At 40.1% G+C, this 18,112-nt stretch overlaps 1 protein-coding gene across 1 annotated transcript in view; it reads left to right on the plus strand.

Annotated features, from left to right (window-relative positions):
• Positions 1-18,112, plus strand: part of SOS2 (SOS Ras/Rho guanine nucleotide exchange factor 2) — a 54,752-nt gene that overhangs the window by 11,534 nt on the left and 25,106 nt on the right. The window contains exons 2-8 of the mRNA XM_074821177.1: positions 1,776-1,901; positions 4,969-5,100; positions 6,912-7,076; positions 7,753-7,956; positions 9,413-9,556; positions 13,816-13,926; positions 16,026-16,124. Of these exons, the coding sequence (XP_074677278.1) occupies positions 1,776-1,901; positions 4,969-5,100; positions 6,912-7,076; positions 7,753-7,956; positions 9,413-9,556; positions 13,816-13,926; positions 16,026-16,124 (981 nt within the window). The remainder of the gene's footprint in view (positions 1-1,775; positions 1,902-4,968; positions 5,101-6,911; positions 7,077-7,752; positions 7,957-9,412; positions 9,557-13,815; positions 13,927-16,025; positions 16,125-18,112) is intronic.

The raw sequence follows: 18,112 nt of genomic DNA on the forward strand, positions 1-18,112 counted from the left end.
TCACATTTTCAGCGTGTGTCCCCCCTCCTGCTCCCCTGAGACATTTGGATTCCCATTTGTTGGTCTGTGTAGTCCCTGTCTGTGACAAAGACGGGGGGGTCTTTGAGCAGTGCGTTGGTAGACTTCTCCATCCAAGTCATCACCTCTGCTTCTAGGATGTTGAACATACACAGCAGCAGCCCCTTCTAGTGGTCCCTTCCATGGATCTTCACTTTTTCTCCCTACCTGTTGGTCGTCATGGCTCTTCCTCTCTCCTCATGTGGAGGTGGGGGGGGCAAAGCGCAGCCTTGTTCCCCCATTTCTGTCACGCTATGGGGCAGCAGGAGGTGGAGCAGCAGTTCCTTGTGGTGGCTCTGGCTCCTGGGCACCTCTGCCCACCTTCCTCTGCGGCTGGTGGGGAAGGAAGCCAGCCAGACACCTTACTTCCTCGTTGGGCTTGTTTTTGCACGACTTATAAAAGCCTGCAGGGCTGCAAATTGAGTGCCCCCAAGGTATTGCTATGAAATTATTAGTTACTTAATTCAGAGGAAGCCCCCCGGTGTTTGCGGACTCACCCGTTGTCTTTGGAGGGAGAACTGCTGGTATTTCAGAGGGTCAGAATTTGACCCAAAGATGTTATTGTCTTCCCTCGAGAAACTACTCATCCATTTGTCTTTTGTTTGAAACCACGTACAGAAGGCCAATGTAAGTATCTAAGATTACCTTTTTGAGGTGATTAACATATAATTTGTATGGGGAGAGTAGGGAATTTCCCTGGCTCGTACTACTTGTGAATCTTTTGGCTATAGTTGAAGATCTAGTTAGTGCTTTCCTGATTGAGAGGTTGCCAGGGAAAAACTGAGTATATAGACTTAACTCTTTTTTTTTTTTTAAGGTGGGGTGGTTGTTTGGTTTGGGGGGATTTTTAGTATGAAAATAGCCACATTGGACCAGGGCAAATTAGTTGTGGCCCTTTAGCTTGTGTGGGCACATGCTGAGGTTGCCTGTTTCAGGTTGTCCGGGCTAGCTTAGCCTTGGAAACAAAAGCTGTGATTAATCTCTGTGAAACAAGATAAAAGGCGTGATCCTGCCTTGCGTTAGAGGGAGGTGGAAGTCAGCTTTTCTCACAGCGCGTTTCCTAGTCTTGACACTCCTGAATTTTGACTCATGCTTTTCCTTAGGTCTCCCTCTCTGTTGTAAGTATTCCACATCTCTCTTTCTCATGCCTCAGACAGCTTTTCATGTTCTAGTTAGTTTTCAGTTCTGAGGCATCTCAAAGAGTTGTTCCTGCCCTTCCCCTGTGTCATGGCCGTGGATTTTTATTGCCACAGGTTTTGACAGCGCATTAATTCAGTTCTCTGCCAGACTGGTTAGTTCTTTTATCCTGATGTCCTTGCTTATTAAGTCTTTTCCTCTGGTGGGTCTGTGCTCCTTCTCTGCTCACAGTCGCTCAGTACTCATTAGTAGCGTTAGTAACATAACTGTGTGTTACTCATTCTGTGGATGAATAACTGCAGAATTACCAACAGTGATTGTTTTCACTGCATCATTGGCAGAAATCTGCTTTGGCTTGAAATTTCTTCCCAGCCATAAAGGCTAAACACTTAGTTTTTAATTGAATAGAGATGCCAACTTTGCAGGAGTAAGAATTGCCATCGTAACTACATAGGAAAATTTGTGGGAAATTACTGGAAGGGTGCAAATTTGCACACAGTACAGAAATACTCTGCCTTTTCCTGATTCTGTACAGCTTTAAATGGGAAAAAAAACCTAATTCTTTTAATTCTTTTGGACAGGTTCAGCAACAGGTTCACCCAAACCTTTCAGCAAAAGAAGATTCCCTCTATTACATTGAAGAGTTGATACTTCAGCTGCTAAACAAACTATGCATTGCTCAGCCACGGACTGTCCAAGATGTAGAGGTAAGGCTAGATACTGGAAAACCAAGTGCTTGCTTGCAGAATCGCTGAGATGAACAAAGAGATTTTGAGCAGTGCAGGTTGAAGTTAAAGCAAGGTGAATCTGAAGAGCAGAGCCTGACAATGCTAAGAGATTATATGGTATTCCGGTTTCTCAGAGCAAGCTTAATTGGAAACTCATTTTCCTATACAGGGCCTCAGAATAGAAATGGTGGGAATTTCTTCTTTCAGCATTATTTTTATAAATGCAGAATACTTTGTTTTCTGCTGCTCAGATACACCTTGGACTTAAGAATGTAAGGATGTTGCAAGTTTTCCTACTCTTTGACATAAATATGCAGGGAAAAAAAGTAAATATTGGAATGAAAGGTTACTGTTGTTAGGCCTGGATTGTGCAGCTGAGGGAATAGAGTTGTATGTTCCTGGAACTTTATTGAACTCACTGAGGCTCTTGTATTATTGCAGCTGTCTGCTTTTGTGTCATCGGTTACAAAATGAGGGCTTTAATGCAGTGCGCTTCACTATAGAGTCTAGAGGGAGAAAGTGCTTTCGTGTAGCTGTGACCCATTATAGCTTTGTAGAATATTAATTTTACATCAATCTCTGTCTAGGATTTTCAGCCTAAACCAAAATGAAGTTCTTATCTAATATTTCATATGTGTGTCATGGAAATTAAAAAAAATAAATAAATTTACAAAATAATTGCCTGTTTTAGATTCTTGTTAGAGACAGCAATCACCCTTTACTCAACATTGATTAATTATTAATTTTGGTTTATGATTAATGTATTTTGTAATACTGATGCATAAAGACTATAGTATGACTAAATAAAAGCAAAACTTAATAGTCCCTTAATAGCTCTCAGGATTGTTACTACCTTGAATCTGGATTTGAACTTTAGCTGTGGAGCCGAGAACTCCATGTTCTTTCTCCAGTTCCCAGCTGATTGAACCCTTCAGCACACAGGACAGTTTTTGAGATAGCACTGATTGTTCTACACGCCAGCTCTGTGCTTTTCTGCCTGAGTCATGAGATGATAAAATCACCCTGTGTACATATGAATTAAAAATTTTCATTGGGTATGTGTATGCTCCACAAATTACTGTGTGCGAAACTGCACACAATACAGACATCCTGCTGAGATAACTGACAACTCCCTGAATCGTGGTTATGAATATCACAGCAAACACTAAATCCTGTATATTGTATTTGAAATGTACCTGGCATTTTAAAGCTGTGAATAATAAAACATTGTTGCACTTGGCAGTATAACAGTTACTTTATTTAAAAACACAGGGCTAGGTCTAAATAGTGGTAATCGGTTCCTCAAACGTTATTGTTCTGTAGGTCAGTAAGTTCAGACTCTTCCAGAGCAGGGACAGTAGAATTCAGATGTGTGTTATGGGTTGTTGGTGAGATTGCGCTGCCAGCAGGCATCCGAGATCCAGGAATGAAGGCTTTTGGCTCTGCTCCTCAGCTGTTTTTAGCTGTTCAGAGAAAACATGAGAGCTGTGATCTCTTGAAGTTTATCGTGCAGATATTTACATAACAGCCTGGAGTTAATGGAGCTATTTGCACATAATGTTATCCTTAAGTATTTGCAAGATCAAGGTCTAAAATCTCAAATTATAAAGGTTTTATAAATAGGAAAAGCCCTTCAAATTCTTCCCAAGAAAACCCTGGGAACCAGTACAGTCCGAGCACAAAAGGCGTGCGTTACTCATGAAGCGCACTGTTGAGTTCAAGGTCTCCATTACGACGTCTGTTTTGCGGGTGATCTCCTGGTAGAATCTCACAGAAAGTTCATTTTGGTTAAGCAGTGCAGAGCTTTCGGCTGCTGTCCAAGAGGAAAGGTCACCGGGTGTTTACCTGGCACAGACAGCTGACGCAGAAAGTTGAGTGTTAAATGGCCACATGCAAATATTTAAAAGCTGCCTCTAAGAAGAGCTCAGGCCTCCTGTTAAATTTCAGAGTATATGCCAAAATCTTTTAATCAAAGGGCTGTATAGATTTCACCTTTTTTTTCAGCTCATCTATAAAATCTCTCCTCTAAGAGCTACCACCCATGCAGGCCTCATTGTGGCCAGGTCATGGGTCCAGCACAGAGGTTGTGTCCGGCACCGCACTGGGCCTGCTGGGCAGCGCCAGCTGGAGTACGGGCATGGTCGTGGGCCTTTTCTCCCCCCTGAGCTGTCCAACCCTAAAAAACCTGTTTTTCCAAAGTCTCTGAAGCTGTCCTCAGCGTTCAGTCTAGACTCCTTCTTTCAGCATTTAATTCCCGAACTCCCAGGGGCTGTGGCAGGAAGCCGGGATCGCTTCATGGGAAGCGGGGCTGGGGTCTTGCCACATATGTAACTGGGGGCTGCTGAAACGTGGGACTGCTCCCCAAAAGCAGTTTGTTCTGGTGTGGGGCTCATCTCGGCTGTTCCTATAGCAGCTGTTGAAATGTGAATTTTTATAAAAGTAACCTGAAATTGCCTACAGTTTACCATGGTAGTGGGGGTTGTAAACCGTAGCTACTGTGACTGGCAGTGCAGCGGGGAAGATGCTCCTGTGCGGGCCTGAGGAGTCCGTAGTGTTATAGCCAGCCTTCTTCATGAATCACAGCCCTTCTCCTGGTTAGATCATGCACTTCTTTCTCATTTCTGACATAAACTTGATCTGATGTAGGGCAGGTTACGCTCTTCTACAAAACAGGAACAATACTGACTTGTTTTTTACATTTAGACTGTAAACTGCTTAGTACTTCCTGATGTTGTTTATATTTTGGGCTCCTGGTCTCAGCTGAGGTTTCTTGCTGCTCTTGTGAGGTAAAGATCACAGAGCAGGAGTTGTTTTAGGAGATTTGAAGGAGTTCTTGGTGCTTCAGGAAGGGAGGTTGTTTGGGATTACTGAAAAGAGTGAAGCTGAGTTGGGTAAGGAGGAGAGAACAGTTAGGAAAATGTGTTGCAAACACTGAGGAGGAGGATAATTGTCTATACTACAGGGGAAGTAATTTGCTGTTTTGTTTTTTTTAAACTTCTCTTTGATTACTGTGGTTAATCTAAGTGCACTCTTTATGTTTGGACAGGAGCGCGTTCAAAAGACATTTCCTCATCCAATAGACAAGTGGGCGATCGCTGATGCGCAGTCTGCTATAGAGAAACGAAAAAGAAGAAACCCTCTCCTGCTACCTGTGGACAAAATACATCCTTTATTAAAGGTACTTTAAACCAACAACCTGATGGCTGCTGCTTCTGCCCACCACACACCCCCAGCTGTATTATTGCCCTCCAGCATAACCTTTTAAGTATTTCTTTAATTTGTGTGAAATCAGGGAAGTTTCTCATACTGGCTGAAAGAGTAAAGAGTCACCATAGAACAGGATGAATATATTGTAGCGTGTAAGAAAAGTAGATCCCTAAATTCATCATGTTGTAGACATCGATGTGTTAATGTATTACTCTACTTTGAAATATGACTAGTTGGTTTTTAACATAAATAAAACTCAAACTCAAATACCTTACCTACTTCAGTAGCACTGTTTTGACACCTTTATTTGTTTCAAAATGCTGCAGAAGCCAAAATAGAAGAAGAGAGAACGAGTAGATCCTGTTCCTTGTATACTGTCAACTAAGATGTGTATCAGTGTCCTTTCAGTTACTGCTGAATGTCACTGATGCCTTGGTTTTAAAATCAATAGATCTGCAAAGGTGTAACAAGAGACCAAATACAGACTTTGTCGGTGGGTTTGAGGAGGAGAGTGGCCCTCTCGGTTCTTAGATGTCACGTTACTTATAACAGGTATAGAGCTCCTTGCTTACCCTCAGGATTTAGCATCGCATGGTAAGCGTGCATGTATACTGTGCCCCTGGAGAGGGTTTTTTTAGTGATAAAAGAGCACTCTGATTTTTAGATCCGTGTTAAATCACTTTTATATCAGTGCTGAATCAGTAGATTTGGGCTGATTCAAACACTGCTCTTTCTTGGCATTTCTTTTTTCTATTGATTTTGCTTTTAGTTCATAGCTTAAAAAATGCTTTTCTCCAGTGGTGGCATTGTTGCACCAGAGTTTCCAGCTGCGTTGAGAAAACATTACTCAAGCACAAGCAGAAATTAAAGCACTTTTTCAGGTGTAATCACTGTGTTGTTACATGCAATGTCCCAGTTTGTGACTTAATGAGAGGGGAAGAGATGTTTGGATAGAAAACAGCATTAAATAAGATCTTCCTAGACAACACTGGCTTTCTTTTTTGAAGTCTGGTTTAGAAATGTGTGGACATAGGCAGAGAATCTGATTTTTAGAAGATGCATCAAAATACGATCAGAACAAGACTGCCTTGTTCAAATGCATGAACTTACCTGTACTTACTCCTGATGGTGCTGTCACAAGTAAGAGCCCATGTGGTGTATGCTCTGGAACACGAAGCATATATCACAAGAAGAACATGCAATGATCATCCTGGGTTTTTTTCTGTTCAGACTTTTAATTATTTAAAATTCTAATTGTTATATGTAATGCAAAGATGCAGATAGCTTAGTTGTTCAGCCACATGTAAAGGATGGACTAAAATGGATCACAGTATGTAACAGGTTGAACATACAGTCTGTAGTTTCATGGAATTCAAAATGAAGCATGCTCTTTTCTGCAGAGTCCAGACTAAGGCCAGAGGCCTGCAGTAAGCACAGACATAGACTAAAATTTAAGTACAAGAGTTGTTCCAGTGAAGTCCCTTCGTTGAAGGAACCCTATTTTTAGTACTGTCATTTTTAGAGGAAGGATTGTTGAAAGTTCTGTAGCTTTTCATCTGTCAGTATATAGCAAAATAGCACAAGACAGTATTTGGAAGCATTTCCTTTGAGGCAGCTGATCAAATTTCCATTTGATGTCCTTTGCCCTGCCTATTACATTACTGTAAATTATTAACACAGACAAGATCACTTTCAGTAGAAAACTCAATGTGTTAGTTGTCATTCCGAAGGAATTTCTGGAATAAATAGTTGGGTTTTTTTTCTCTTGTTTTCGATTTACAGGAGGTCCTAGGTTATAAAGTAGATTACCATGTCTCTCTGTATATTGTGGCTGTCTTAGAATACATCTCAGCTGACATTTTAAAGCTGGCTGGAAACTATGTTTTCAATATACGACACTTTGAGATCTCCCAGCAGGACATTAAAGTATCAATGTGCGCTGATAAGGTAAGGAGTTGAGATTAAAGCGGTCTTTTGGACAGATAGAAAGGTAGATACTAGAGGTGTTTTTTCTTTTTTTTTCTTTTTTTATAAAATATATCCAAAGTAGGATAGGAGGGAGAGACTGGTTTTACACAAATGCAGAGGCTTCTCTCCTTGTTCATGTGACAGTAAAGACTTAAGTTTAAGTTAAGCCTGTTAAGTTTTAGAACAGTAGTAGTACTTACAAAACAATGCAAGGACAGAAAATGTTGTCCTTTATTTCTCAGCTGTGTTACTGTCCTCCTGATGTCGCTTTGTCATGACAGCTCTTTCCTTCTTTATGATACAGAAACGACATTCAGTTTTCATCCTCATAAAAATGAGAAACATTTTTGTTTAATTTTATCTTTATCAGGAGGGTTTTGTCAAAGGCTTATGCAAGATGCCTTGTTTTCAAAGTTGGTTCTGCATGAATTGTAACTTGTTTTCTAGGTCGTACTAACTTATAAAGGGGAAAATGGCTTTGGCAACCGATCCAGCCTTCTGCTGCCAAAGTTTAAATATTACTCCCTTGTGAAAGTGATCACAGAAAGTATTGTATTAAAAACTCAAAGGATTTCTCTGAACACATTGAAATAGCTGAGCTTGAGCCAAGTGTAAAAATCAGGCTTGCATGTAATTTTTAAAATTTCTTTGCTAGGTTTTGATGGATATGTTTGATCAGGATGACATTGGTTTGGTTTCTCTCTGTGAAGACGAGCCCTCTTCTTCTGGGGAACTCAACTACTATGACCTAGTGAGAAACGAAATTGCAGAAGAAAGGCAATATCTGCGGGAGTTGAATCTGATAATAAAAGTATTTCGGGAAGCTTTCCTATCAAACAGAAAGTTGTTCACACCTAATGTAAGTCCTTTAATAGCTTATTGACGTGTAATGCTAGTTGCTCCATTAGCAGCCATAACGTATCAATATTACATTCACTGCGTTGGAGGTAAAATTCAATTTGATTTATTGTATGTCAGTGCATAATGAGTGTTGACTGTATATGAAATAAAATGGAGGAATTGCCATTAATAGTATGAAGAGTGCTGCTCTCAGAGCGAAGCTTAATGGACATGATTCCCTCTCAGATGCCAGCAGTAGCTGGAGTCCTTTGGTCATGGAGGTAATAGTTAGTTTTGCTTAACACAAAAATTAACAGGTATCTACCTGCCCCTATCTGCAGAAACTACAAGTAAAACAGCCCTTGGCTCTGGATTCTCTAGCGTGTGACTGACTGTGAAGGGAATCTCTATTTGATAAGTGATTGAAATATTGGATTGAAATTGTATGTGTGGCAAATTCTGGTTTCAGGATGCTGAGGTCTAAAAAGGAAGTGCAGTTCTTGTAAGAGAAGTAATAATGAGAGATGAGTGAATCCTTCCTGTGGGAGGAAGAAGGGCAGCAGAACCTGAACTGGGATTTTTAGATGATACCAGCAGGTTAAAAAGAGAGGCAGCAGGAGACATTCCCATTACAGCTGGGTGTGGAGGTTCCTCGGTAGCTGATAGGGTATCAGAGAATTGTGCAAATGTGGGGACAGAATTCAAACGAAAATGATGGGAGGAGAAGGGAGTGATATTTTGGAGCTGAGGAATATTCTTTTGTTATACGGGAATGGGTATGAGAAATTTTGAGATTGCTTGTTCCCACGAAGAGCTTGCCATGGTCTTGGCTCTGGCAGGAGGTCAAGCAAGCTCCGCAGTGTTGGGTTGGGGCAGAGAGGGCTTCCGAGAAGTGTGTTTCAGAGGGGTCAGAGGAAGAATGCGGGTCATTGGAAGGGGCTGCCTAGTTGGGTGAGTTTGCAATGTGGGGATTTGAAGACTCTAAAAGTAGAATTTGGAAAAGGAAGCTGCCAGTTCCTCCTCTGTACCCGGGTAGTATTCTGCTAAAGTAGCCAAGTAACTGCTTTAGTTTTACCTGTGGTTTAGAGGATCTGACCTTGGAGCCGCTTTAAATAACTCCTGGTGTGTTCTGAGAGACAAGAGTCGGCAGAGGGGAAAATAACAGCTGTGAATTGTGGCTGAAAGGGCCAGGCGTTTCTGGCCAAAGCCCTGAACAGCCTGTACCAGGACTGCTGCTGCTCCAGCCTGGGAAGGATGGTGTTCTCGCTTTCGCTGGGGTGAGAATTGTGCAAGGCTGGATGTGCCCAGGCAAGCCTGCAGGGCTGGGAAGACCACGTAATTTAACTTTCTTCCTAGCTTTTTGTTGGCTCTTCTCCATTTACCTCTTGGTTCAGGCTTCATGGAAAATGCTCCAATATTTACATAAGCAAAATAAATTATTCTAAACACTACTAAGATATGTTTTATGTTTGCAGGATATCGATGTGATATTTAGCAACATTTCAGATATACATGAGTTGACAGTGAAGCTTTTAGGATTGATTGAGGATACTGTTGAAATGACTGATGAAAGTAGTCCTCATCCTCTGGCTGGCAGCTGCTTTGAGGATCTTGCAGAGGTACAGTGTTTTGTTGGGGGGTTTTTTGTTTGTTTTCTTAAAATTACTGATTGCTTTATTTTCTTAGTAAACTTTTGGTCATGACTGATATCTCTGATAAATTTGTTGTTATAAAATGTCCTTTTAATAAGCTCTGGACAGAGATCTTCTCCCCCCATTCTTTAGTAGGTAAGCTAAAGTGTGTTTTTCTACCTGTCACAGAAGCGATATCAAGCAGGTAAGCACAAAACTAAAATCTTATTTTGGAGTGGGAATTAATTGCTACGATCCTGCAGGGATGTGGATTTGAAAAGTAACTCTCTGGGATTGCTTTCTGAAAGAAAGTGGTGTTTTGATTTTTGTAGGCATTGGTCTCAGGCCCAGGGCAACCCAAAAATCATAGCAGTTGGACGTAGATCTGCGAGATGAGTGACTTGCATGACTCTGGACAGTGAACTAACTCAAACAAAATGTGTTCTTCAGGCAAATGTGTTGTTATACATCTGGAATGGGAAACGTCTCTGCAAAGCAATGACTCTGGGAAGGAATGAAGTATCAAAACAGATGTGCAACTGAACAGAAGCTTACTGTTCAGTATTGTGGCAAAAGTGCTGTTGATACCCCTTGACCTAGAAAGTAGGAATATTGGAGTATAATAGGAATATTAGAGTAGGAATAGGGGAAGACACTGCACATGGATTTGGTGTGGCTTGTACTGGAACATTAATAACAATTATTTTGTCAGGTTGGGGTTTTTTTTAAATGGTCATTGAAATACTGGAAGGACTAAAGAAGAGAGTCACAAAGCTAAAGTTTTCAAGAAAGTGCTTTACAGTGAGATAGAGTTCAGTTTAGATAAAATAGGATGGGGTATACAGGTACTTTCATAACCTGAGAATAGAGTACAAAATTACTCTGGAATTCAGCAGAGAGGTGCACAGCAAAAAAGCAGTATCTGAAAAAGCTTAGAAATCCAGCACACCTTTTTAACTGTCAGGGAAAGTAACTCTTGGAACAAATTACCGAGGTAGGTCTTTGGACATGGAGTCTACTTTTTCTTGAGAGGTGCAGAGCCCAGTTTTTTGAACCAAAATGTAAGGGTGATCATGTAAACCACATCGACTGTATTACAGAAAAAGTCAAATGAGGTGTTCTGCCCCGAGAGGGAAAGTCTCTTGGATGAACCACATGGTGAATGTGAAGTTTGTGGGTTTTATCTTTAAATTATGATGTTTATAAAGAAAATGACAACCAATAAAAGTTCCACTTCACTTCTACGTATGTTCAGTTTTTAAAATCTGAGAACTGCATGAATACACCGGTACCATTTCAAAAATGATCACATTTTTGTGGGGGTGAAGAATGCGGGTCCTTCAGCCCGTGTGCCACTCACTTTTGAATATACCATGAGATGAAGTTTTCCTGACATCAGTAAACCACTCGTGGTGTATCATACAAAAGTCCAGTTGAGTAGGTCTCAGCTCTTCAGTTGTTAGAGCATAATTGCTCATATAATGGTAAGGAGAAGCATTTGAACAATGAAATAAAGTAAGTAGCTATTAAAATTGAAAAAAGATTTAAAATTTGGAATAGTACAGCACTATCCTGGAAAATGTACATATCTCAGTTTATTGCAGTAGTTAATCTTAGGCATCCTGTGCTTTAAGGGAAACAAATCCTTTTCAATTAGTAAAAATCTCGCCTGATTTTTATTAACTGAAAAACTTAATTAGGAAATGAAGAACATTATTCTTCAAACCTTTTTATGAAGGTAGTAAGTTTGAATTTAATAATTCAGTTAATACGAAGCAAGGCCTACTTAACTGGGCTGCTTGTTTGATCATCTCACATGTTGAAATCCTCTTTCTGTGAGTATTTGCAAAAGGGATCATTAAAGAGATACGAAAGTGAAGTGTTTATTTGCTCTGCCTATCTTACTGCCTGGCTTGTTCATGTAGTGTTTCCATTATAAAGGTCCTTCAACTTATTTGGAAAGATAATTAAAAACAAACAACCCTGGCAAGCTGGAATCTTCCTGCTTTGTGTGTTTTTCTGCATCAGTTCTCTGGAAGGTTTAAATATAAATATTGTAGTGTTTTTGAGATAAGGAAGTATGGGGAAAATAAAACATTTTTTTCCTGGTGTGGAGGAAATTCAAAAACTTGACACCTGACACATCTGTGTGGGAGATGGATATTTGTTTATATGCTGGTAAAAAAAAATGTACTTGGTGTGGTAGTTTTTACAATTTTAACTACTACAGTGTGTTTTAATGATTGCCTGAGATAATCTCAGATGTTCAGCTGGTGGTGGGAGAGCCTCAGAACCGAGGGCAGAGGGTCTTTGTGCCTACTCTGAAGCGGGCTCCAGAAGGCAGCTAATAAAGCAAGGTTACCAGTAGGTTGTAAGTTTGTTATGCTGGTATTTGCGTTTCTGTAGGAGAAGTTTTAGGAACCCACAAAGCAAAAAAAAAGATGGAAACCGATGTACTGCAGCAAAAGGGGCAGAAACACCGATCCAGAACTACATGCTGCATTAATTTATATGGGCATCAAGTTAACGTCTCCATATTTCAGAGACTTTTGCAACATCGCAAGTGTAAAACCCCCTCCCCCCCTTTTTTTTTTTTAATTAGTCTCTTGGGGATGATACCTAATGCAGTTTGTTTCAATCTTGTGTTCAAAAAAAAAAAAAAAAAAAAAAACCCAAACCAAAAACCTCGAAATACTGATTAAAGGCTGAGCGGAAGAAACTGAAAACACTTTACAATGCAGTAAAAAATTTAAAAAGACAGCACAGAATAAGTATATATTAGTCTGGCTCCCCCAGTAGATTTGCATGCAAGACTGCTGCAGCCATCTGGCCATTCCTGCTTACTACCTCAGGATGCAGGTGACCCTCTACCCCATGGCTGATTTACTGCTTCTGCAGAGGTTTAAGTTTTTTTTTTGTTTGTGTGGTTTTTTGTGGGGTTTTTTTTTTTTTTTTTGGCTAGTATGGCAAAGAGAAATTGTATATTCAATGTTACTGTCCCCTGTCTTTATTTTGGGTGTTATTTTAAGATAAGATCCCCATGTTGTAAGTAGTGGGCAGGCGTGGAGTAAACAAAAAAAATCCCCACAAAACCGAATCCAGATTCTGTTTAAGAAAACCAGCCTGTTCGGTTAGAGAGTGTCTAACCTTTTCAGGTGCTGCTGAAGTGCCAAACCTTCCCCCCCCACCTTCCTTCCCCCTCCCAGATACAATCTAATGCGAATGGACAGTGATGATTAGAGGAGAATTGAGAGCGATGATTATAATTTACACGTGAAAAGAGAGTGCATTCTGTGCCTCTCCTCCCCACAAAGAGTTTAATTGCAGCTGCCCCATGAGTAAGGTAGGAAATCCCCTGAACCCTCTGTAAATGGAAGACTTGAGACTTTTCAAATGAGCCTTGGAGGTGGTTGGTACTCCCGAATTCTGCAGCCTCTATTCTGCCAAGCGGTGCTGCATTAAGGTGAAAAGAGGTATGTGCTTGTTCTGGGCACGGCGCCATCAGCACCGGATAACCCGGTGATTCATGAGTGATTCAGCCCAGTGAATCTGCAGAGACTCGGCAGCAGCCTGACAGGCTCTGGAGCAGGTGATCTGTGAGCAGGCATAAATCCTTCCTGCAGAGATTCATGTACAGTCAGGTTTTCATCCCATCCTGCTGTAGTTGAGCTTACAGAATCACAGCCAGACCCTCCATCCACAGTCATAATTTTTGCACCTGAAACTCTTGGTTGTCATTAGAGGATTTTCCTCTGAGACTCAGACTAGCTGCTTTGTCTCAGAGTGAGATCTTTTCCCAGCCTTCCAACAGGGCCAGAAAAGCGTGCAGAAGTCCAGTGCTTATGGCTGAGCATTCTTATGTGATGTACCCTGAAGTGGTGGTGGTACAACAATCCCTTCTTGTGACAGTCTCCAAAGTTCATCTTTACCTGCACTTCTTCCCCAGGTGTCATTCTTTATTGACAGAGAGGAGTTAAATTGCCATTCTGTGTAAAATGTGAGTGGGCTGAAAGCCCAAAGTTTGTGTTAAGTGATAAATACGGTGAGATTGAGGAGTGCTGAGAAAATGTGTGCGTTTAAAATTTTGGAAGTGAAAAAGGGTTGCGGTTTACTGAATATTTGTTTTGCAAAATCGACCTTTGCTTGAAAAGTTCCACATGTGTATCAGCAAGGAATTCGTTGTACCAGCTGGGACAGAAATACCTTGCATCCTTCATGTATGTATATAATTCTCTGTTTTTATTTAGGAACAAGCCTTTGATCCATATGAAACCTTGTCCCAGGATATTCTCTCTCCACAATTTCACGAGCATTTTAATAACTTAATGGCAAAACCTGCTGTTGCTCTCCACTTTCAGGTGAGTGCAAATGAGAAATACTGAATTGCCTTAGTTCTCGTATTTCAAAGGTTTGAGTTTTGTCAGTAATTCTTTACTTCCTTCCAAGGAAAAGATCCTCTAGGTTCTGGCCTTTCTTCAGTGTAAGGTATTTGGACTCTGCCTCTTCCTGTAAAAACTGGACATAGCTCTGACCCATCCATGAGTCTTTTGCAGGTTTTTTTTGTCCTCACATCAGACTTGCTTGAGAATAGAGAGCAACTTCTCATACCTGCCACTTCTGTTTCTCTTTTGCCTTTTAATGCCAAACACAGGCACCCAGACACAATATTTTCATTTTCTTCCATACATATCCCAGGCCCCTTTGTTCAGCATTGAGGCTGTGACCGGCAGTTTTTCTTGAACCATTTCTTTAATAGGACTATCCAGCAAGGTGATTTTTATTATTATTTTTTATTACTTCCTTCTGCCAACGTGGCACATCTGTTAAAGACTACTGTTCAGAAGACTGAGCTTGTGTTCAGAAATGCACTTAGAGAAGCTGCTGAGCAAGTGTTTGGTCAGTGATGCTCCCAGCTAAACCCATTATAATACCGCTTAGGTTCACTGGGACCCATGTCTCTGCAAGCTGAGATTCCTCTGAGCCATTCCTTCAGGGTGAGTGTTTTCTCTTCGGCTTTGAGCGCTTGGTAAGCTGGATCATCTCACTCTTAAATACTCCTTCGTGAATGAAGTAAGGTCTTTTACCTGCCTCCTTGGCAAATTTAAAGCCCAAAGCCCTGTTCCAGATTAAATTGGTAATGGAGTCATTTGGCAGTGAACCTCGTCTTCCTTCTGACTCCTCACCATGGAAAGGTTTGGGCTCTCCTAGGGATGTTCCTTCACATTTATTCTCCAAGCTCTGGGCCATGGACATATATGAGCTGTCTCTGGCAATTGCGGAGCAATGCAGCCAAAAGTCTTAAACAGGAGGGAGAGATCAGTTCCAAAAAGGAGATCAGGTAATTCAGTTTCTATTCAATACTTATCTTGATACGGAAGATGGCAGGGATTCCTCTGTCCTTTGGAAAACCTCTCCTCATCTTACAACCTGAATTACTGTGTTAGTTAACTGCTGAGAATGGGAAAAGATTTCTGACTCATTTTCTAAGTCATGATCTTGTGATTCTTAGTTTCTGATGGAGAGGAAATACTAAGTTCTTCAGTACTTGACAGGACCTCCATATTTCTGTGGTGTGTTGGATGTAAATTGAAGACAGCCTACATAATTGGGAGGAGAGGACGTTAGAGGGAAGTTGGTGACAAGTCTAGTAGATTGTATGGGAGTCCTGGCTGGTCTTTAACATTCCAGTGTGTTCTTTAAATTCTGAGCAAACTGTGGCTGGGGATAAAATGTGTTATTTTGGAAATGGGCATAAGATTTTTTCAAAAGATACTCAAGCATGTTCTGTGTTCTGGGATGTGGCTGTTGACTGGGGAATAAGGCTTGCAGCTTAGCCATCAACAGTGCATTATTTTTAGGTGTTGTCATCTTGAACTAATGCTATTAATTGAGTTCTGCAGACTGATGAAATACAAGGGTCCAAGGGATTGTGATATGAGCACCTCTACTTGAATTAGAGGATGCTTATAAAATGACTTGTGGGTAACTTGGTCCTCTAGCTTTTTATACTTGATTTTCTACTTCTGGCAAAAATAGGGGCTATCCAACTGGTTACCATTTTAAGGAGGCAGATTGTGCCAGCATTTGTTGTGGGGTTTAAGGGTGTTTTCAGAGTGATGGGTTCACTAGTGAGTATGCGTTAAAATCCACCTGAAGCTGTTGCTGCAAAAGGGTGCTTGCAGTGCCTGGAAGAGGGGTTTCACAGCTTCTGTTTATTGGTTGTCAGAGCATTTATGTGTCTCTGAATCTTACAAAGAGTCTTATTTGACAAAAATGTTTTTGCAAACTTTGTCTTCCTTACTACTAGATGTAAGCACAGAGTAATGTAGATCAGAAGGGACGCCCTGGATGTGTCTAGCACAACCATCTTGCTCAAAGCAGTGCTAACTTCAGGGCCTTGTCCAGTCATGTCTTGAGTATTTCAGTGTAAATAATCCTGTTAATTTTTCCTTTTCAGTCTATTGCTGACGGGTTTAAAGAAGCTGTACGATACGTCCTCCCACGACTCATGCTTATCCCAGTCTATCATTGTTTGCACTACTTTGAGTTACTACAGGTAAATGAAACCACACTCTTGTTTCCTGCTAAAAGCATTTCTTAATGTGGAGAATCTGAGCTTTTAAATAGGCGATTAGATTTTATTTACTGCCTCTAAAAATTGAAAGATATGAACACATTAATTTGACACCAGTTAGTATATGGAAAGTAAAATCTTGTAAAAACAAAACAGAACAAAAAAAACCTTTCAAAAGCATCTGTTGCTCTGATAGGAACATTTGAAATACCTATATTTTAATAAACCTTAAACCTTGCAGCTCAGCTGATCTTATTTTGGGCATTGGGGAGTCACTTCCTTTCAGTGGAGTCAGAATAATCTGTTCTTAATGTTCAACCATTTGTCCTGAGTCCTAAATGAAAGAGATACATTTTTCATAGCATACCACTTTTCCTCCAGCTTGAGGAGGAACGAAAATAAGCACTACTATTTTCTGCTTTTCTGTCTTCTAAGAAATGACATTGATGAAGTGTCAGGCTTTATGGAATTCTGATCAGATGATTAAAAGTTATTCCTGTAGGACATATTTCAGGGGTCTTACCATACAAGTTGTTTAGGTTGGCATCTAGTCCGTATTTGTGAGCAATTCTGCCTATTGAGGCATTACTTATTTTAGAACAGCCTCTATTGGTTTGACCACAGATCACTTGCACATATTTTATTCTGATGTGCGCTAGCAAGGTGGTTCACATCAGTAGATATTTCCCTGGAGTATAACAGCTAAAAGCCAAAAAGTAACTAAGCATGTATCTTTTTGCTTACAAGCAAATGTTTTTTGCTGTGAGTTACGAGAAGAGAGGGCAGCAGTCAGCAGAAATTTAACATCTGAGATCTATAATAATCATTCTTGAATAAGAAAAAAATCATATTGCTGTAGAAAATGCATTATCTTGAAAAATACTTGGATTGGAGCTTTTTTTAAGTAGTTGAGAGTAATGTTAAAGTCTCTCTTTGCTTGCCTCATCGTGTTGGGAAAGTTTGTAATGCTTCTAAGGGTAAGTGAATTATTAACTAACTGGGATATACTTAAATTAAACAGGTGAAATATCCTGTGGCTATAGCTGACATTTTGAAACAGCAACAGAACTTATACTTTTTAAGTTCTCAATGTAAAAAGTGATACTGATGGGGTTGTACAGATAGATGTGTTATAGGGTCTTCCTTTGTATTTCAAAGGATTTACTTGTTTGAAGGAGGAAAAGGAAACTTTGCAACATAGAACTTGTGTATAATACAATATAAAATTTTCTCAAAAGAATCTCAAGCCAAAAAATAGGAATTGTTTTAAGACTAGGTTTGTAGTTAATGTCTGGCAAGTAGTACTTTTTTTAAGTTCAGTCTTGTTTTCATTATGTCTGCTGAGATTTTTTTTGCGTATCCTGATTTAGATAAGTAAAAATAAGGAGGATTTATTTTGACCCATGAACCACACGTCTCCCAATATATGGATTACTAATATTTTGTAGAAAGGTTTAAATGCAAGTGGTCTCAATAAATTTTAAACCTTTAAGCATTTCTATTGATAGTTTAGAAAACAGTTAGCAATGCTTAAAAAAACCCAAATCAACCCTAGGTCACTGAACTTTTCTCTAGATTACTGCGCTATCTCTACTGAGAACAGAAACTTTACGTTGCCATAGTTTTAATACTTGCCTTCATAAAGTTTACGTTTCTCTAAGGACATCTTCCAAAAGAAAATAAACTGATGAAAGAACTCAAGGATGAGGGCAGAAGCATGGCATGGTTCTGCCAGCCTTGCTGTGAAGTGAGCGCTGATAGCTTCAAAATAGTATAACTTCCCTTTCCATAAGGGTCAGTTGAATACAATAATTCTCTGGAACTTCTTAAAATGTTCTTCTTTCACTTTTAGATTAGATTAGTGACCTGTATTATGCTGAAGGTCAGGCTAATTAGTGACCCATTGTGTCTTAAAGCTGGGAAATGGAGTGCATTAGTATGAAATTAAAGAATGAAATAATAGGCCGCAG

This window comes from Strix aluco, chromosome 4 (genome assembly GCF_031877795.1).
Source record: "Strix aluco isolate bStrAlu1 chromosome 4, bStrAlu1.hap1, whole genome shotgun sequence".
In the NCBI taxonomy this organism is placed as follows: Eukaryota; Metazoa; Chordata; class Aves; order Strigiformes; family Strigidae; genus Strix; species Strix aluco.